The sequence below is a fragment of the Acinonyx jubatus genome, chromosome A1, assembly GCF_027475565.1.
Source record: "Acinonyx jubatus isolate Ajub_Pintada_27869175 chromosome A1, VMU_Ajub_asm_v1.0, whole genome shotgun sequence".
Classification (NCBI taxonomy): Eukaryota; Metazoa; Chordata; class Mammalia; order Carnivora; family Felidae; genus Acinonyx; species Acinonyx jubatus.
The window spans coordinates 178175020-178191567 of NC_069380.1; the positions used below are offsets into that span (position 1 = coordinate 178175020).

Here is a 16548-nt window from a genome sequence, read left to right on the forward strand (position 1 = left end):
TCCTATTGCCTTGTAAGAGACCAGGATGTCACTCCTAGCTTGGAGTAGCCACTCACTGACTGTGTGACCGTGGGCAAATTCTGTGACAGGTGCACAGTGAGTATTAGAGGGCTGGTAATACCGCCTACAGGGATATACTGAAGGCGAGGCTGCTTGACCATGAGTAGGTCCTGCAGAGAGGGACAGGAGGCAGGAAGTTTTTATAGGGAAGAGAAAAGGGGGGGTCTCTGGAACCTAGAGGTGGAAAATATTTAATACAAACAAAAACAAAAACCTCCCTACAGTCGTAAAGTGGGGGAATGCTGTATATGAAAGGAGATTTCAGGAGGCTTGCTCAGAAATAGGTGTGCATGGGGAGAACTAGACTGGGGTGTTAACAACCTAGGTGCCCAAGAGGTCCTGCCCCTCTGTGGCCGAGTGACCCTGAAAGTCCCTGTGACACAATAATGGCACCTCAGTACTGAAGACTTTGAAATCACATCTACTCATTGTGGAGATGGGCAAACTGAGGCCCAGGGAGGGGAATTGACTTGGCCATGGTCACTCAGTGGCAGAGCTGGATGTAGAACCCAGCTTGTTCCAGAACCCCAGGCATGTCAGGCATTCACAGCCTTGCTGTGCCTCAATTTTCTCCTCTGTAAAATGGGGTAACAGTAGTTCCCACCTCACAGGGCTATGGGTGGTTTACAGGACAATGAGTGTACCACCCCAGGCATCATATCTGGCATATGAAAAGCAGTCAAGGCATGTTAGCTATTATAATTTCCAGACTACTCAGGAACTTTTCCACCAGGAGAGAAACCCCTTTATTCCTACATTGCCAAGAACCCAGATTATAGTCTGGGAACTGGGCACCCCACCCCAACCAAATTCCTCTTAGGCCACATTCGGGAAAGGCCTCATAAGGCTCTTTCCTGGGTTGATAATTTCTATCTTCCTTTGTGTTTCTCAAGTGGACCCTAACCAGCCTCCTCCTCTATCCTCCATGCCCCCAGCTTTCCGGAGGGAGCCTTTGTGTTTCCTCCTTGGAGAAGCCCTTGTTTGTGATGGCCATCACTCCCAGCTGGCAAGTCAGAGAAGCTGTCCTCCGGCCGCTCCAACATCGAGGTGGGATAAAGGCAGGCCTGTGCTCGCGGCCAAGCTCCCACCCCACCCCGGAACTTGCTGAGAGGTGTGTTTCCCCAAAGGGACAATGATGTGTGGCCCTTCCCTCTGCAGGCAGTGCCAGCGCGCTTCCCATCCGGCCGTGGATTAAAGGAGCCTGGGTAAGTGCCCAGGCGGAATAAAGCCTGCAAACATCCTGGGGACGTGCCCGTCCTTGGCAGTAGAACAGTAGAGAGGGTGAGGGCAACAGCTTGGGTCTCCCTGAGCTGCACCCTACCTCAACGTGTGCGCAGGCACATGCATGCACGTGCACACACACACACACGCACAACACTGCAGTCATATCCCGGGAGCTCAGGGCCTGTTCTGTCATTTGGCAAGCTGTGTGCTCTGCACCCATCACTTCATCTCTCCGTGCAGTACCCCACACCTGCCAAATGGGGCTGACAGTTAGCACCCACCTCACAGGGTAAAGAGGCCCAGGCATGCCAGGTGTTTGCACAGTGCTTAGGCAGAATAGGTGCTTGATACTCTACACTCAGTACTCTTTGCCATGGTAGGTACTACAAATAACTAAATCACTATCACAAGAACGACACTCCTCTGGCCCTTCAGACCAGGTTAGATCCCAGCTTCACCTCAAATGACTTACAGTCTTTCCTTGTGGACAGTGACCTCCCTCAAGGACAAGCATCAGAATTGTGTAGATCACTGCAGTTTCCCCAGTGGTCAGGGCACAGAATAATGCCCGGTGCTTATGGTGATAATGAACATATAGGGATTTGGCTTTTGGGCTGACTTTGCCTAAAAATGACTTTATAAAAAAAATCACTATCAGATTTCACCCAGGGTAGTTAATAAACGAAATAGATCCACACATGGCTTCCTCTTCCCCTTTTTTAGACCCCTCCCCTGACACTACAATTCAGGATGTATGTGAGAAAACGAGGCCTGTGTCCAGATTGGGCCATGAACTGTCAGAATGGCAAAAACAGGGTTTTAGTTCCATCTTGGTGGGAGAACCACAAACATGTCCCAACAGAATGAGCAAAAATTTTGTAAGACTGCTTCCTCAACACGAGTATCTCGACAAAAGGTGCAAGGAGATCCTAGAGCAGCCACTGGGATCTGTGGCACAGATTTCCAAATTCCCTCTCCAGGCAAGGCAAGGTGAGGTGAGCACTGTGGAAGGAAGATTGGAATCTGAGAGTGAACCGCTCCAACATGGTGGACGAGAGAATCAGTCCCCTTGGAACTGTCTCACTCTGGGAGAGTCTGCCCTAGAGCACAGCTGGACCAAACCAGTTAGTTAAAGCAAGAATTCACAGTATCCTAGGCCCCAGGAAACAGCACACACCCCAGTGCTCCAAAGTCACGGCAGATGACCTGGAGAGACCCTGGCCATGGTCCCTGAGAAGGACTGTTGTCACTCAGGGGCCAGTCTAGTGGGTTAGGGGTTCTTGCCAATGCCTGGGGGTGATTTCTGAGGACCCCATCAGGAAAGGAAGAAGAAACCTAGAGTAACAAGCCCAGTGTCCCAGATTCAGAATGATTTTCTTAGGATTAGGAAATAATGCCTATCTAAGACAGGGGCTATAGGTGTATTTCCTGTTCTGCTCAACTCCCCCTGTTCTTTATGGCCCCTGAGACTCCCAGCAGACCCTCAGAGCATTTGTCCAGTGCCCCCATGTCAGACAGAAAGCATCTGGGGGACTGACGGTGACACAGCTCCTGACTTAACCACATGGCTCCACAAATCATTTTATAGGTACCAAAACATCCACCATCCCGTTAAAAAATAAGGCATGTCTGGCAATCATTTCTAAACCACCACCAATTTATGGAACTATCTCACTCAAAGAGCATTCCAAACTTGGGCCCTGGGAGGTCCTCAGCTTTTACTTTTTAACTAATTCTAACTAGTCACACAGGTTTCTCAACAATGGCTCAGCTGAATTCCTTTGCTTACAGCAAAACAGTGTATTCTGCATGCATTTATTCCCTCAACAAGCATTCAGGCATGCCTGGTAAGTGCAATGTGTGTGCTATCTCTTTAAAGTGTTTTTGCATCTCCAAAATACAGATTCCTAGCATAACTCCAGATCTGCTGACATGGGTCTATAAACCTGCCCTTCCCACACCCTTCTCCTCTTTGCTTCTTATATCAGACACAAGGCACCTAATTAATTCCAGGGAGGCCTAAGCTCCATGCAGCTGGAGAGCCAGTGCTGTGGCATCCCAGGCCACGGCTCTTGAAGGTGCCTGCCTCCCTTGGCCATCTGTTTCCGTTGAGATGGGATCAGTCATTTCTCCCTGACAAGGCGGTGTAGGGCAGAGCTCCTCACACCACACAAAGTCCTTGACTGCTGGCAATACTCTTATTCCCAGCCTTGATGTGGTTCTAAGAGGCTTCTGTCCTATTGCAGCCTCGTTAATTTTAGACCTTGGATTTGGATGTAGAGTGTCACTGCCATTGTGAACTGCAGCTCCACAGAAAAACTGGGCCACAGAGGAATAAAAAAATTCTGGTAAAAACTACAGACAATACTTGGTAGTAATAATAATAATTTTAGTATATGTGCTACCAAAGCAAACACAATAATTAATATTTCCTGAGGCTATACTGAGTTCCAGGAACTAAAGTAAGCTCTTACTGCAGCTATCTTGTTTAATCCTCATAAAAACCCTGTGAAGTAGCAATGAACATTTTCCCCTTTTATACAGGTGGGGAAACTTGAGATTCTGTTGTCTCTTGTTAAGAGTCACACAGATGGTACAAGTAGATGCTGGGATCGAAACCCAAGTGTCCTGACTCCAGAGCCCACACGCTTAGTCATGGGAAAGTCAATGACTAGATAATTATTATCTTGATCCCTGTACTTAGAAGATCAATTAGGGAAGCAACAGTCCTCATGATCTAAAAACTTCACCTATGAATGAAGTACTTAGAAAATCAGCACTACTCAAATATTATTCCCCATCTAATATCAGTGTCTAGCCCGTTAACATTTCAGGTCAGCATCCTCGTGGGTTTGGTTGGATGTCTCAGCAATCGACAAAGCAGTGCAAGTACAATGCACATCAACGGAAAGGGAAATAGCTAATATTCTAAATGATGTGGGATTTCATGAAGTTGGTGAAAGCAAAGCCAAAGAAGTAGTCACACTGGGTCCAAAAAGTGGCAGAGCTCCTCAGTTAACAACTGAGAAGACCCGCCGGGGTGAAGAGACAAAAGAGGCCCTTTAAATAAGGAAATAAATGAGGCCCTTGGGAGCTGCTGAAGCTCTCTCTCGTATTTTGCAAAAATGACCTTCCTTATGAGTCTGCTGGGAAGGTCACGTGAGGAGAGAAAGCTCTTTTTGCTATTGTTAATTGTGCCAAAATAATTATGCAAAAGGGAACTCACTCTGTTCATACTAAGCATTACGGCACAGTTGCAACTATGACTTAAATTTTGTTGACTAGAACATAAAATACACTTATTGTCATAACTTTCAGTTTTGTTTCTCAAAAGCAAAGTCCTAATAAAATCCGCCCCCCACCCAGTATTTATGGTGAATGTTTGACCTCTATTTTAAGTGATTTCTTTTCTAAATGAAACCTCCCCTTGGAATAGGAACCCCCCTCCCCCCGCACTGCTCTGTCAAGCTGTCCCTGCTTCCTGCGGTGGGAGACACATGCGGAGGGTTGAGCAATTATACCAGTGCCTCAGACATGCAGAGAGGCTTTCCTTCATCATAGTACTTTCTCATCTACTGTTTCATCAGATGACTTCAAGAACTCTAGGAGTTAAGGAAACCATGGACTGTTATCCCACACACGTGTACCCACTTTGTAATTTGCAAAGCTCTTATGCAAAGCTCTTATCACTTCTGTTATCTCATCTTGACCCAAAGGACACTTCTACAAGGCAAAAGTAACACTCACATGTTACAGGAGAGGAAACAGAATCAGACGGAAAGAACATGCCCGAGGCGCCATCACTTATTGGTGGAAGAATTAGGCTTGGAACCCAGGTTTTCACTGCTTATTTTCTTCCATGGGATACCTGACTCTCTCACGCTTCGAGGAACAAATGAAAATTCTGCAAGCTACTGAACATTTTTTCAGGCCAATAAAGTCTTTTCAGAAACTATCTGCAAGCCTTAAAACACCCCAACATACCTTCTTTCCTTTCACAGAAATGGTCCCAGGTCTTCAAGCAAAATAGTGATAATTAGTACATTTCCACGGCCCTATCCTGACTGTTCTAGGTGGAAAATAAGTATCAGAGGAGCTCTAATTCAAATGCTCAGAATGTAGAGGCCTTAAAAGCCTCTGTTTGAGTCTGCTGCCTGATAGCTTCCTGTCAGCTACAGTCAGGTGTTGCAGTGCCCTCTATTCCTAACTGAGCCAAGGGAGAAGCATATGAATGATCAAGAAATGCCATCAGTGGGAGACTGAGTTGGGGTGCTGGGAAAAACCTTCAGTCCTTCTGAACCCCGAAGGACTAGGAAGAAACACCCCTGGAAGCAAGAGTTCAACTTCTGAGGTATAAATCACAACATTTTTGCAAACAGCCCTGTGTGCTGTTGCTGACAAACAGCATGGTGTGGTTGGTGGAAGCAGGAATGTTCTAGAATCACTAGAATCATTAGTGTTCTAGAATCACTAGAGCTCTGCAGCCTTGGGCAAACTACTTCCTCTCTTTGAGGCTTGGTTTTCCTCACCTATACGATGGGGATCATCAATTAACACCCGTTGTGAAAGTATGTGACAGAATGTGGATACACGGTTAGCACAGTGCCTGTTTCATAGTAAACGCTCAAAACATAGGCTATTAAGAATAAATTCAAGTGGATGGCACATGATTTGTATTCAATAAATGTTAGGTCCTTCCATCAAAAAACTACTTATGTGTCCCCTAGTGAGGGGACTTCTTGACCTTCAAAGCTATTACTACAGCTTTGTGCAAATGGGAGAGAGAACTAAAGTCAGGCAAGTTCTGTACTGGGAGTCCCCCAGCAATGGGAAGTGCATGCAGGGGCCTTAGGAGGACTCTCAGGGCTGGGCCGGTGGTTATGGAACAAGAACTCCAACCTCTGGGAGCCCAGTTGTTCCTTGGATGGCATAAACAGGAATGAGTTGTTTAACCTTGGAACTGAAAATGCCCTTTGTTCCCTGCCTGATGCCCAGACACAGGTACTTGGCAATGCACACTTGGATAAGCCCACTGGCTCAGGGTGGGAATGCTTAGGAGCCCCACAACAGTGACCTCAATGCAGGTACAACATGATCTGCCTCTGTGCTTTCAAACCCTCGTTCTCTGCTGAGGAATCTCCAATGGCTCCCCGTCACATACAGGCTTCCTTAGCTGGGTCAAGAATCTTCCTCATCTACCCTCTGGGAGTTCTCTGCCTTTCCACAAACTGCCTCCTCTATGCAGTATGGTCTAGTCACCGGGTCCCTTCCTACTTAGATGTCTCAGCATGTGAGGTGTTCCATGACCCCTTGCACCACCCTCGAACACATGAGCGTCGGCCTTTCTAAGTCCTATAAAATCTCAGGGCCTCCACAAGGTCTCTAGGGATCTCCCTCTGCATGAACCCCAGCAGCATGAATCCAACACTTTAATTTCACCGCTTAAAACCTGAGTACACACATCACAGGCTGAACTGTAAGCTCCTGGGAGGTGGGGGCTGTGCCACATGTGCGATTCGCCCACAGCATCTTAACACTGTGACCTGGACCCAGCCAAGTGCCTGCCAAATAAATACCTGCCCAGCCTCATTTGTGCTGACTCTACTTTTCCATGGTTCCTTCCTGGTTCAGCTCTGGTGACCCCCAGAACGTACAATCTTTATCTGTATGTTTTTCCCTCTCCCTTCCTCTGCTCCACACAATTCAGATAAAACCAGATCCGCTGGACTCCAGTTGTGTCTAACCTTCCCCACCTCTGAAGTCTCTTAGTGGGCTCCACCATCGCTCACCACCCTCTGCACTGAAACTACCCACTACGGAGAGGCCAGTTCCAGCAGCTAATGAAGCTCTTGGAACCAGCACCCACAGAGACAGGACAGAGTCTGAGACAGGCTGCATGCTCCACTCTAGACCCTGCAGCCTGCCGGCACTGGGCAGGGAGCAGCGTGGCTCTAAATGTGTGGAGCAATCCCAATTTGCTAACACCCCCCACTGTCAGCCCACCTGGGGAAATGGGGGCAGGCTCAAATGCTGCCAGCAAGAGATGACAAGGGCTTTCTTTTGCTGACTGTAGGTGAATCACTGGGTCCTCTGCATGGCTTACTTAAGAGGGGGTCAGGGGAGGATTTGGCTGGCCAAGCCCTTGGCAGGGGTGTATCTATTGATTGGCACCTTACTTTTCCTCAAATTCATTTTTCATCAGCAAATGACACCTGTACCCCTTTGAAGAGGAATGGATATTCTCCCCCATTTGAAAGGCCTGTTACCCGGAAGGAAAAAGATGAAAAGATAAAAACCACCATTCCAGGTTTAGATCTGAAGCGTACCAGCCTTTTGATGTGTACGATGAGAGGTGGGGATTGAAATCTGGGTCCCGCTCTGCCCCTGCCCTGAGACATTAGTATCATCCAACAGCACGACTTGTTCATGCCTGGAGCTTGGGCTGGAGAGGTTTCCCTCGGTCAGTATTGAGCTGAGGATCCATTATATATGGCCCCCTCTGTGCCTGCTAAATGCCAAGTAAATGTTTGGCCTCCAAAGAATGCACACTCTACTGGCCCCACCCTGGAGGGCTTACACCCTCCTTCTCTACCTGGTTAGCATGTCTGCACCCTGCATACCTAGTCTGAGCACCTCTGATGAGAGCAAGTCCCAGGACCCACCAACCCACCTGCCAGAACCTTGTAACTCTCTACTGTTACAGCTGTCACACTGGCTGTTAGGATTCCTGAGTCTTTGATTATTGCACTGGCGTCTCCCAGTAAGCTTCACAAGGGCAGGGATGTGTCTGCTTTGCCCTATTGGTCTCTCTGGCTCCATGCACAGTAGCTGCTGCACAGAAAGCTCTCAGGAGGGCGTAGACTCTGGAGTCAGACTGCCTGAGTTCTAATTATGGCTCCATCACACATTAGCTGTGTGATATAGGCAAGTAACTTAACCACTCTGTGCCTCACTTTCCTTGTAAAATAAGGATAAGAATAGTAACTACCGATATCCAAGAGCAATATGAACTTAGGTACACAGAAAAGCTTTGTAAATGAATTTCCATAACAGTATTATTCATGATAGCCCAAAGTGGAAATAACCCAAGTGTCACCAATGGGTAAACCAAATGTGGTATATTCACAATGGAAGATTATTTGGCAATAAAAAGGAATGAGTACTAATACAGGCTACAACATGGATGAACCTTGAAAATATCGTGGTGAGTGAAATAAGTCAGACACAAAATGCCACATAACTGAATGGCTCCATTTATATGAAATGCCCAGACTAAGTAAAGCTATAGCGACAAAAAGTAGATTATTGGTTATCTAGGGCTGGGAGTGGGGGTAGGAGGAGATTGAGGGAATAATGGCTAAGGGGTACAGGGTTCCTTTCTGGGGTGCTAAAATGTTCTAAAAGTGATTCTGGTGATGGTTGCAAAACTCTGAATATACTAAAAGCTACATAGTTATGTTTTAAATGGGTTCCTTATAGGACATGTGAATTATATCTCAACAAAGCTGTGTAAAAAATTATAGTATCTATCTTACAGTGTTGTTAGAAAGATTACATTAAACGTATTGTTTGTGTGGGGCACCTGCGTGGCTCAGTCCGTCAAGCATCTGACTTCGACTCAGGTCATGATCTCGAGGTTCATGAGTTCGAGCTCCACACTGGGCTCTCCTCTGCCAGTACAGAGCCTGCTTTGGATCCTCTGTCTCCCTCTCTCTCTGCCCCTCTCCCACACATGTGTGCACACTCTCTCAGTCTCAAAAATAAGAAAATTTTAAAAATGTTTTACTTGTGAAATTGTTTATCTAAGCTAGCTGCACAATAATTAGTATTCATTAAACCTTGATTATGCACTGGGAGCTCTGCTAAGCACTTTACAAAGAGAACCTTACTTCAACCACATAGCCCCATGAGGTAAGCACTCACCCACTTTATAGATGAGGAAGCTGAGGCACACAGACAATAAGTAACTCACCTACAGTGACATGACGGGTAAGTGGCAAAGGCGGGCAAACCCACAAACTGAACTGTCACACACAGAAAGAACGATATTCTCCAAACCCAGGGGCCCCTGGACTTGAAGCGAGACCCACTTGGCAAAAATAGACAAACAATATTCTCCTTCACATCAGATGGGAGTGCCCTTGACAGGCCCCCATGACCTGTCAACTGGCATTCCCTCCCCCTTGGCAACTGAGGGGCGGCTCCCTCCCTCCCCAAGTCCCAGGTCCCTCACCCCAACCCCTCTGCTCTTTAAGAGCCCAGCTGGTGCAGCTCTGCCTCCCCCCTCTCAAAGCTCCTCCCTTCGCATACCTCCATGTGTTCTCACACATGCAAATGGTCATGGGCCAGGACTGGTTTCTTTAGCACCTCTCAACGTTTTTAACCCAGGAAAAGTCCCTTCCAATTCACAGTTTTTAAATATTTTTTGAAAATAAAAGAGACCCTGTCATGTCCCTGTTAAAGATTTTCCAGTGGTTTCTCACTGTGTTTAGAACAAAGCTTGCACTTTTGCCCAGGCCTAAAGGCCCCGCCAGTCTGACTCTCCAGCCTCCTCCAGCTCTGATCATTTTTTTTCCAAGGCTCACTCTACTCCAGCCACCTAGCACATTCTGACCCATGCCAGGAATGCCCTTCTCCTCTCTCCGCATGGCTAGCTTCTGGGCTTTCAGAGCCCGGTTTAACTGTCACCTTCCCAGACAGGTTTTATCTGAGTCATCTTAATTAGGTCCCCCTTGGGCATTCTCCATCAACGACACCATTTTATTTCCTTCATGGAACTCAAGACAAATGACAATTTCATGTTTGTGTCTTTATTTAGTCCTGTAATATCTGTCCCCAGTACCCACTGTAATGCAAACTGGGCTACAAGATCCACAAAAGCAGGGGGCCAGGTCTGTCTTGTTCATCACCAGGCCTGTATGGTGGGTGCTTAACATAGATTTTAGGGCTTCTCCACCTTGGCCTTCACCATGAGCCCTTGATGACTTTTTGGGCCAGATTATCCTTGGTTGTAGGGGAGCTGTCCTAAGCACTGTGGAATGTTTATCCACATCTCTGGTCTCTAACCATTAGATGTACCCCCCTCCCAGTTATGACAACAAAAATGTCTACAGATATTGTCAAATGTTCCCAGGGGTAGAGGCGGATGGGGGAGGAGGTGTCAAAATCTTTCCCAGTTAAGAACAACTGGTATATTTGTTGAAAGATACAATAAGTCAAAAGTAAGGAAAAGAGGGGTGCTTGGGTGACTCAGTTGAGTGTTGGACTTTGGTAAGGAAAAGAGGGGCACCTGGGTGGCTCAGCTGGTTGAGTGTTGGACTTTGGTTCAGGTTGTGATCTCACAGTTCGTGGGTTTGGGCCCCGTGTCGAGCTCTGCACTGGCAGTGCAGAGCCTGCTTGAAATTCTTGCTCTCTCCTCTCTCTCTGCTCTTCTCCCAGCTTATGTTTTCTCTCTCCCTCTCAAAATAAATAAATAAACTTAAAAAAAAAAGAAATAAAAAGTAAGGAAAAGAGAATTCATCCATAAGAGCCATATAGTTTGAGAGTGGGGTATCTGAACGCCAGGCAGGGCTGTTTGCCACCTCGTAGAAGAATGGTCAGGGAGAGGACAGTTGCAAAGTCCAGGTGTCCACAGAACCCAGACAATTTTTCACCATCAGTTGGTGTAGGTGGTTGGGTGGCTGGTAAGGGGAGTAAAGGATGATGCTCATTTTTCTTGGGTTGTCACCCTTATCTTTATATAACCCAAAACTTCCCAGCTCAGTGCTAATTTTTAACTATGGTCATTGTACCTTAGAAATAACACATGCTTTGCAATCAAGATTGTTAACAATGGCTGATATTTGTTGAGCACATACACCACCGAGTTTAATAGCAGAGCCTGGGCATCACTGCCTCAACACACCAAAGAAACTATAACAGGTTAGGCAGATAGAGTAGGTTAGGTAGCTTACCCGTGGGCACAAGCTGTGAGGTGAAGGTGCAGGGATTTGAACCCACTCAGTGTAACTCTTTGCAATAACTACTAATTTATATGGGTTTCCTAGCAAGTCAGAACACCAACCGCACAATGAACTTTATCTCTATTCCCTAGAGATAAGCCAGCCTCTAAACACACAGGAGGGTGTTCTCGTACACACGCTGAATCCCTTTGGCTGGGGATCACAAAGAGGTGTTAAACCACAAGGTATTGCTTTTGAAAATGAGAATGTGCCCTGGTTCTTCAGCTAAATCCCAAATTACAGAAGCAGAGATGGCAGACCACACTGGAAAGGCCTTTGAAAGGTTCTCAAACTGGGTTCTATTCAAGAGTATGTGGGATATAGGAGACCCCCATATCCAGGCAGGCCGGTGACATTGAGAAGCAAAGGGAGAGCTTCACACGTCATTTTTTACACAATGGCTCCACTGATAAAAAAAATTTAAAAGAAATATTGAAAACTCCTGAATAGAGTCCATTGTCCAAATTTTACAGATGAGAAAAACGGAGGACCAGAGAGGAAAAGTGACTTGCCTTAAGCCACACAGACTCCCCTGTTTGCTGAAGGGGGAAGGAAAGGAAGGACTCTGCAGGTGGATGAAGGTGTGTTTGAATCCCGGTTCTGCCATTTAACTAAGTTCTCTAAGATTCAGTTTAGTATTTTGAGAAATTAAAGTGATCATATCTCCCTTAACAAGTTTTATGAACAATTAAATAAGGTAATAAAGTGGTAGGAAGACTAGGTGTTTTCAGGTGCTGGCTGTCAGAGCAACTTGGAGATCGCACAGGGGTCAGAACAGAGGCTAGGAACCTACTAGATGGATCTATGTTCAAATCCTGGCACTTCCCCCACCAGCTGTGTTACTGTGAGCAGCTCATTCCAACTCCTGAGCCCTGATTCCTCATCTGCTTAAGTGGTGTGTGTCCTTGCTTATAGGTGTGTTGGGAAGCCCAGATCATACGAGGCATGCGAAGTGCCTGGGACATAACAGACACTAAATAAGCACCTGCTTCTTTCTCTGACTTCTGTGGCACCTTGGTTGGGGAACTGCTGCAGACATGTTCCCGTGGGTGCCCAGCGAGCATGCACCAGGAACCTCATTTCCTCCAGGGCATGCGATGCTGAGGAATCTTGGGAGGCACACCTGCACCAGCAAGAAGAAGGTCTGGATGATGAGCGGAGCGTGACTTAGAAGCCCCCACCTCACAGCTCCCTCAGAAAGAATGTATTGCATGACTGAACCTTTTATCTTGATTTTTTTGAGAGGGGGTAAAAAATAAAGGCAAGAACTTCAAGGTCAGGTTCACTTCCCTGCAGGCTCCTCCTGGGCTGAAGTGAAATTTCAAGAATGCAGCCTCTGGGCCCAGTTTACATTCCCACCCTCTCTGGTATCCAGGATACCAGAGGGACCTGTCGCATTCCATCCCACCAATCAGCCTCCTCAGTCACATTGTGCTGGGGGCAGGGCCTACCACTGGTTCTTGGGAGAAGCATCACTGCCTTAGCAGGAGGGTCATCCATTCATTCATTTGTGCAACATTTATGTTCAGAGCTTACTGGAGCCAGGCACTGGGGATACGGTTTTTATGGAAAACCAGCCCAAGCTCCTGCTCTGGGGGAGTTTGCAGTGCAGTAAAGAAGACAGCCAGACATAATGTGAGCAGTTCTATGAAGCAGCAGCACACAGTGGCATGAAACTGTATATGGCGGGGGGTGGGGAGGGGGGGGTCTGACCGACTCAGTTATGTTAGAGGAGGCTTCCTTGAATAAATGATGATTAAGCTCAAGGCTGAAGGGTGAGTAGGTGTAAATAGGTGAAGAGGCAAATACATTGGTAGAGAAACTAGCATTTGCAAAGCCTCTGTAATTGCCAGAGTACGGGGGTGGGGGAAGGTTGAGGTGGGGGACAGTATGGGCCTGGAGGGGCAAAATCAGGGTTAGACTTATGTGAGTATTCTATGGGCCATGTTAGAGCATCAAAGTGTTTCATGCAAGGGGATGGCATTGATCAGACTGCCTAAGAACCTCATAATAAGATCACCTTGGAGAACAGAGTGGGAGGGCAGGGTATGATGAAAAGAAACGGCACAAGTTAGGAAATTTTAGTAGCATGTCCAAGCCCCCAAAATGAGGGACTTGGGATGATGGTGGTTTGGAGGGCTATGCAGGTAGAGCCCGAGTTGGCGGTATTCTTTCCAAAAGTCGGTCTCCTTCTGGAAGGCCCTGGCAGTCACATCAGCACTAACCTCAGTGTTTCTCGATGGACATTCCCTCAGAGTAGCATCTCTGGGTTACAGTGGTCACAGAGGTGGCCCCATTAGGAATCTGATAAAACTACATCTGGCCTTGCATCAAAATCACTGCAGGGAAGAAATGCCATTTTCCCCACGGTGAGGCTCACAACACCAAGGCCACGTTATCAGACTTAAAGGCTCTGAAGAGATGGTCGAAGATTATAATGACATACACATTTTCCAGGCACCTCTAGTGCAAAATGGATGCCCCTTCCAGTTTTAGAAAGGGGGTGGGGGGTCTATAGATGCTTGTTTGACATTATATGCAGGAAACATGCTCAAAAACCATTTGAGGAAGGGAGGAGGACAGGGAGACAAGAGGGCAAGAACATAGCTAATTGGCTAGTTAGTAGTTTCTTGGACAGCCCATGAGCCTCATGGAATTCTTAGTCTCATGCACACGGAGATGCTGGCTGGCTTTCGGCCTAGTTAGATGGATAAACAAACCTGGCTACCCTGAATCTGGGGGTCTACCCTCTGAGATCAGGAAGTCAGGAGGCCCAAGATAAGGTTGAGACTCTAAAGGTTTCTCCATTCTTTTTTTTTAAAATTAAAAAAATATATATAATGAAAAACAAAACAAAACAAGAAACAACCCACAAACATAAGTGACAAAAACCTTTTCCCTCTGGGACACCTCGGTGGCTCAGTCAGCTGAGTGTCCGACTCTGGCTCAGGTCGTCATCTCTATCTCGCGGTTCCTGAGTTCACGCCACACACCAGGCTCACTGCTGTCAGCTTGTCAGCGCAGAGCCTGCTTTGGATCCTCAGTCTCCCTCTCTCTGCCCCTCCCCTGCTTGCACTGTCCCCAAAATAAACAAACATTAAAAAAAAACAAAAACAAAACTTTTCCCTCCTCACCATAGATGCAAGCCCCTAAAGGACCATGAATGTTAAGATTTCCTGTGTGTCCTTCCGGAAATATTTTCATAGACATAGCAGCATGAGTATGTACCTAGCAAGCACCCATGTGCACACCCACACACATATATACATGATTACACACACTTAAACTCTACTTCATGAAACCTAAGAAAGCAAGCCTCAATTATAAAAGTTTTCTTATTTATAAAATGAAGAAAGAAAAACACTGCCAATAAACTATAGCCCAGTGCTTTCTTTACCTCAGAAGATTTACTTTATCTGTATTGAAAAAGCTCATTTAGACTTACTTAGACTCGCAGCTCTTTTTTCCATACACGGAAAGAAAAACAAGCAAAATAAATTAGCTAAGGTATTGATAACCCACAACTCTTTCTCAACGCTGACTCATGGACACCTGTGTGTCCCTCACAGCACCATTCTTGGTGCCACTGAGTGCTGAGCCAGCATTTCTTTGAAGAGAGCTCCAATGATGTCTCTGTGATTTTCTTCCAAGCTACTGAGAGTTACTTTGAGTTTTGATTCTGGTGCCTTCCCGATTTTGCCAGAGGATGCCAAAGATAAGAACAAAGGTCTGTCCACAGTTGCTCTTAAATGGTTTGTGGGGGAAACAGCACCAGTTACGTTAGCGGGAACACCAGAGTTTGTGCATCGGTGGGCCATGACCATGGCCAACAGCATTTCTAAGATTCATCTCCAATTTGAAGATGTTAACACATAAAACAAACAAAACTCACAAGTTAATCTAAAAAGTGATGAATTATACTACAATGTATACACAACCTCCCTCAACTCTCAGTTGACTTGGGGTTGCAAAGTCAAATCACAACACAAGCCTGGCAGGTAAGTGAGTAAAGTGGGAAAGGTAGGGGCATATAAACAGGAAGTGGTTCTAAAGCAGCAATTCTCCAAGGGTGGTCCTACACCAGCAGCTATATTAATCCTGTGTGGGCTAAACGTTTCCATGGAATAGAGAATTCCTTCAGTCCTCTCCATAAGACTAGTACATATGGATGTACAAGTATTTTTAACCCCATTTCTTTTAACATAAAACATACTATTCTGAATCTTGCTATTTGCTTAATTGTATACCTTGGGATTCTTTCCATATCAGCACCAGTAGCTCTACCTCATGCTTAACTACCTACATGGCACTCCACTCCACTGCATGGATGTCCCTCACCTTACCTACACAGCTCCTAGGCTATTTTCTGGTTTTGTTGCTGTCACACCCAAAGCTACGTGAGGAAGTGGCAAAGCTGTAGTCTGAAGCACGATCTCCTGTGTGGGGAGGGGGTATGATGGTGATCATCATCTTCCCCGTGTGGAAGGCAGTACTCTGGTAATCCCTGTGTGGAAGGTGGTACTCTGGTGATCCCCGCTGTGTGGGAAGGGGTATTCTGGTGATCCCCCATGTGGGAGGGGGTACTCTAGTGATCCCCTATGTAGGAAGGGGTACTTTGATGATCCCCCCATGTGGGAAGCAGTACTCTGGTGATCCCCCTTTGTGGGAGTTGGTACTCTGGTGACCCCCCCATGTGGAAGGTGGTACTGTAGTGATCCCCTGTGTGGGAGGGGGAATGCTGGTGAGCCCCGTGTGGGAAGCGGTTACTCTGGTGATCCCCCTGTGTGGGAGGGGGTACTCCGGTGATCCCAAACCTGGCTGTGTGAGACACCCACAAGTGACTGTCGTGAGGTCAGTTTGGGGCTCTGGGGAGGCAGGAAGGGATTGGTTGTGGAGGATTCTGGATGTACTAGAAGATTCAGCAGCTGTAGGGGTAAGGATGGTGAAGAGGGACAGCTCTTTCCTGTTCTTCCTCTTCCTAATCTGCAGAGCCCTGTAGCCCCTAAATCCGGCCACTGTCTGCCTACAGCCCCAGATCCCCTCACTGCATCCTGCTCTCTGCTCTAGGTCCCCTTCTCCTGCCCTGCCAGCCCCACCCACCTCCTTCTATTTGAACAGAGGAAAGAGAAAGGCAAAGAGGGCCTCAGGGAATGAGAGCCTGTGAAGTTGGAGGGAGGCATTAGTTTCATTATCCCAGTATCCCCTCCCACCAAATCATCCCTCTTCAGCATATTCTGTACACATATGGCAGGCTCTGTAGGGG

The 16548-nt window shown here is 46.9% G+C and overlaps 1 protein-coding gene across 2 annotated transcripts in view; it reads right to left on the reverse strand.

The window, feature by feature from the left end:
* WWC1 (WW and C2 domain containing 1) overlaps positions 1–16548 on the reverse strand; it is a 153866-nt gene that overhangs the window by 103577 nt on the left and 33741 nt on the right. The window contains exon 1 of one of the 2 annotated variants that reach the window (XM_053226680.1): positions 9595–10755. The exons of the other annotated variant lie outside the window; for it this stretch is intronic. Within the exon in view, the coding sequence (XP_053082655.1) occupies positions 9595–9626 (32 nt within the window). The 5' untranslated portion in view covers positions 9627–10755. Of the gene's footprint in view, positions 1–9594; positions 10756–16548 lie in introns of those variants that run through there. 2 annotated transcript variants of the gene reach the window in all.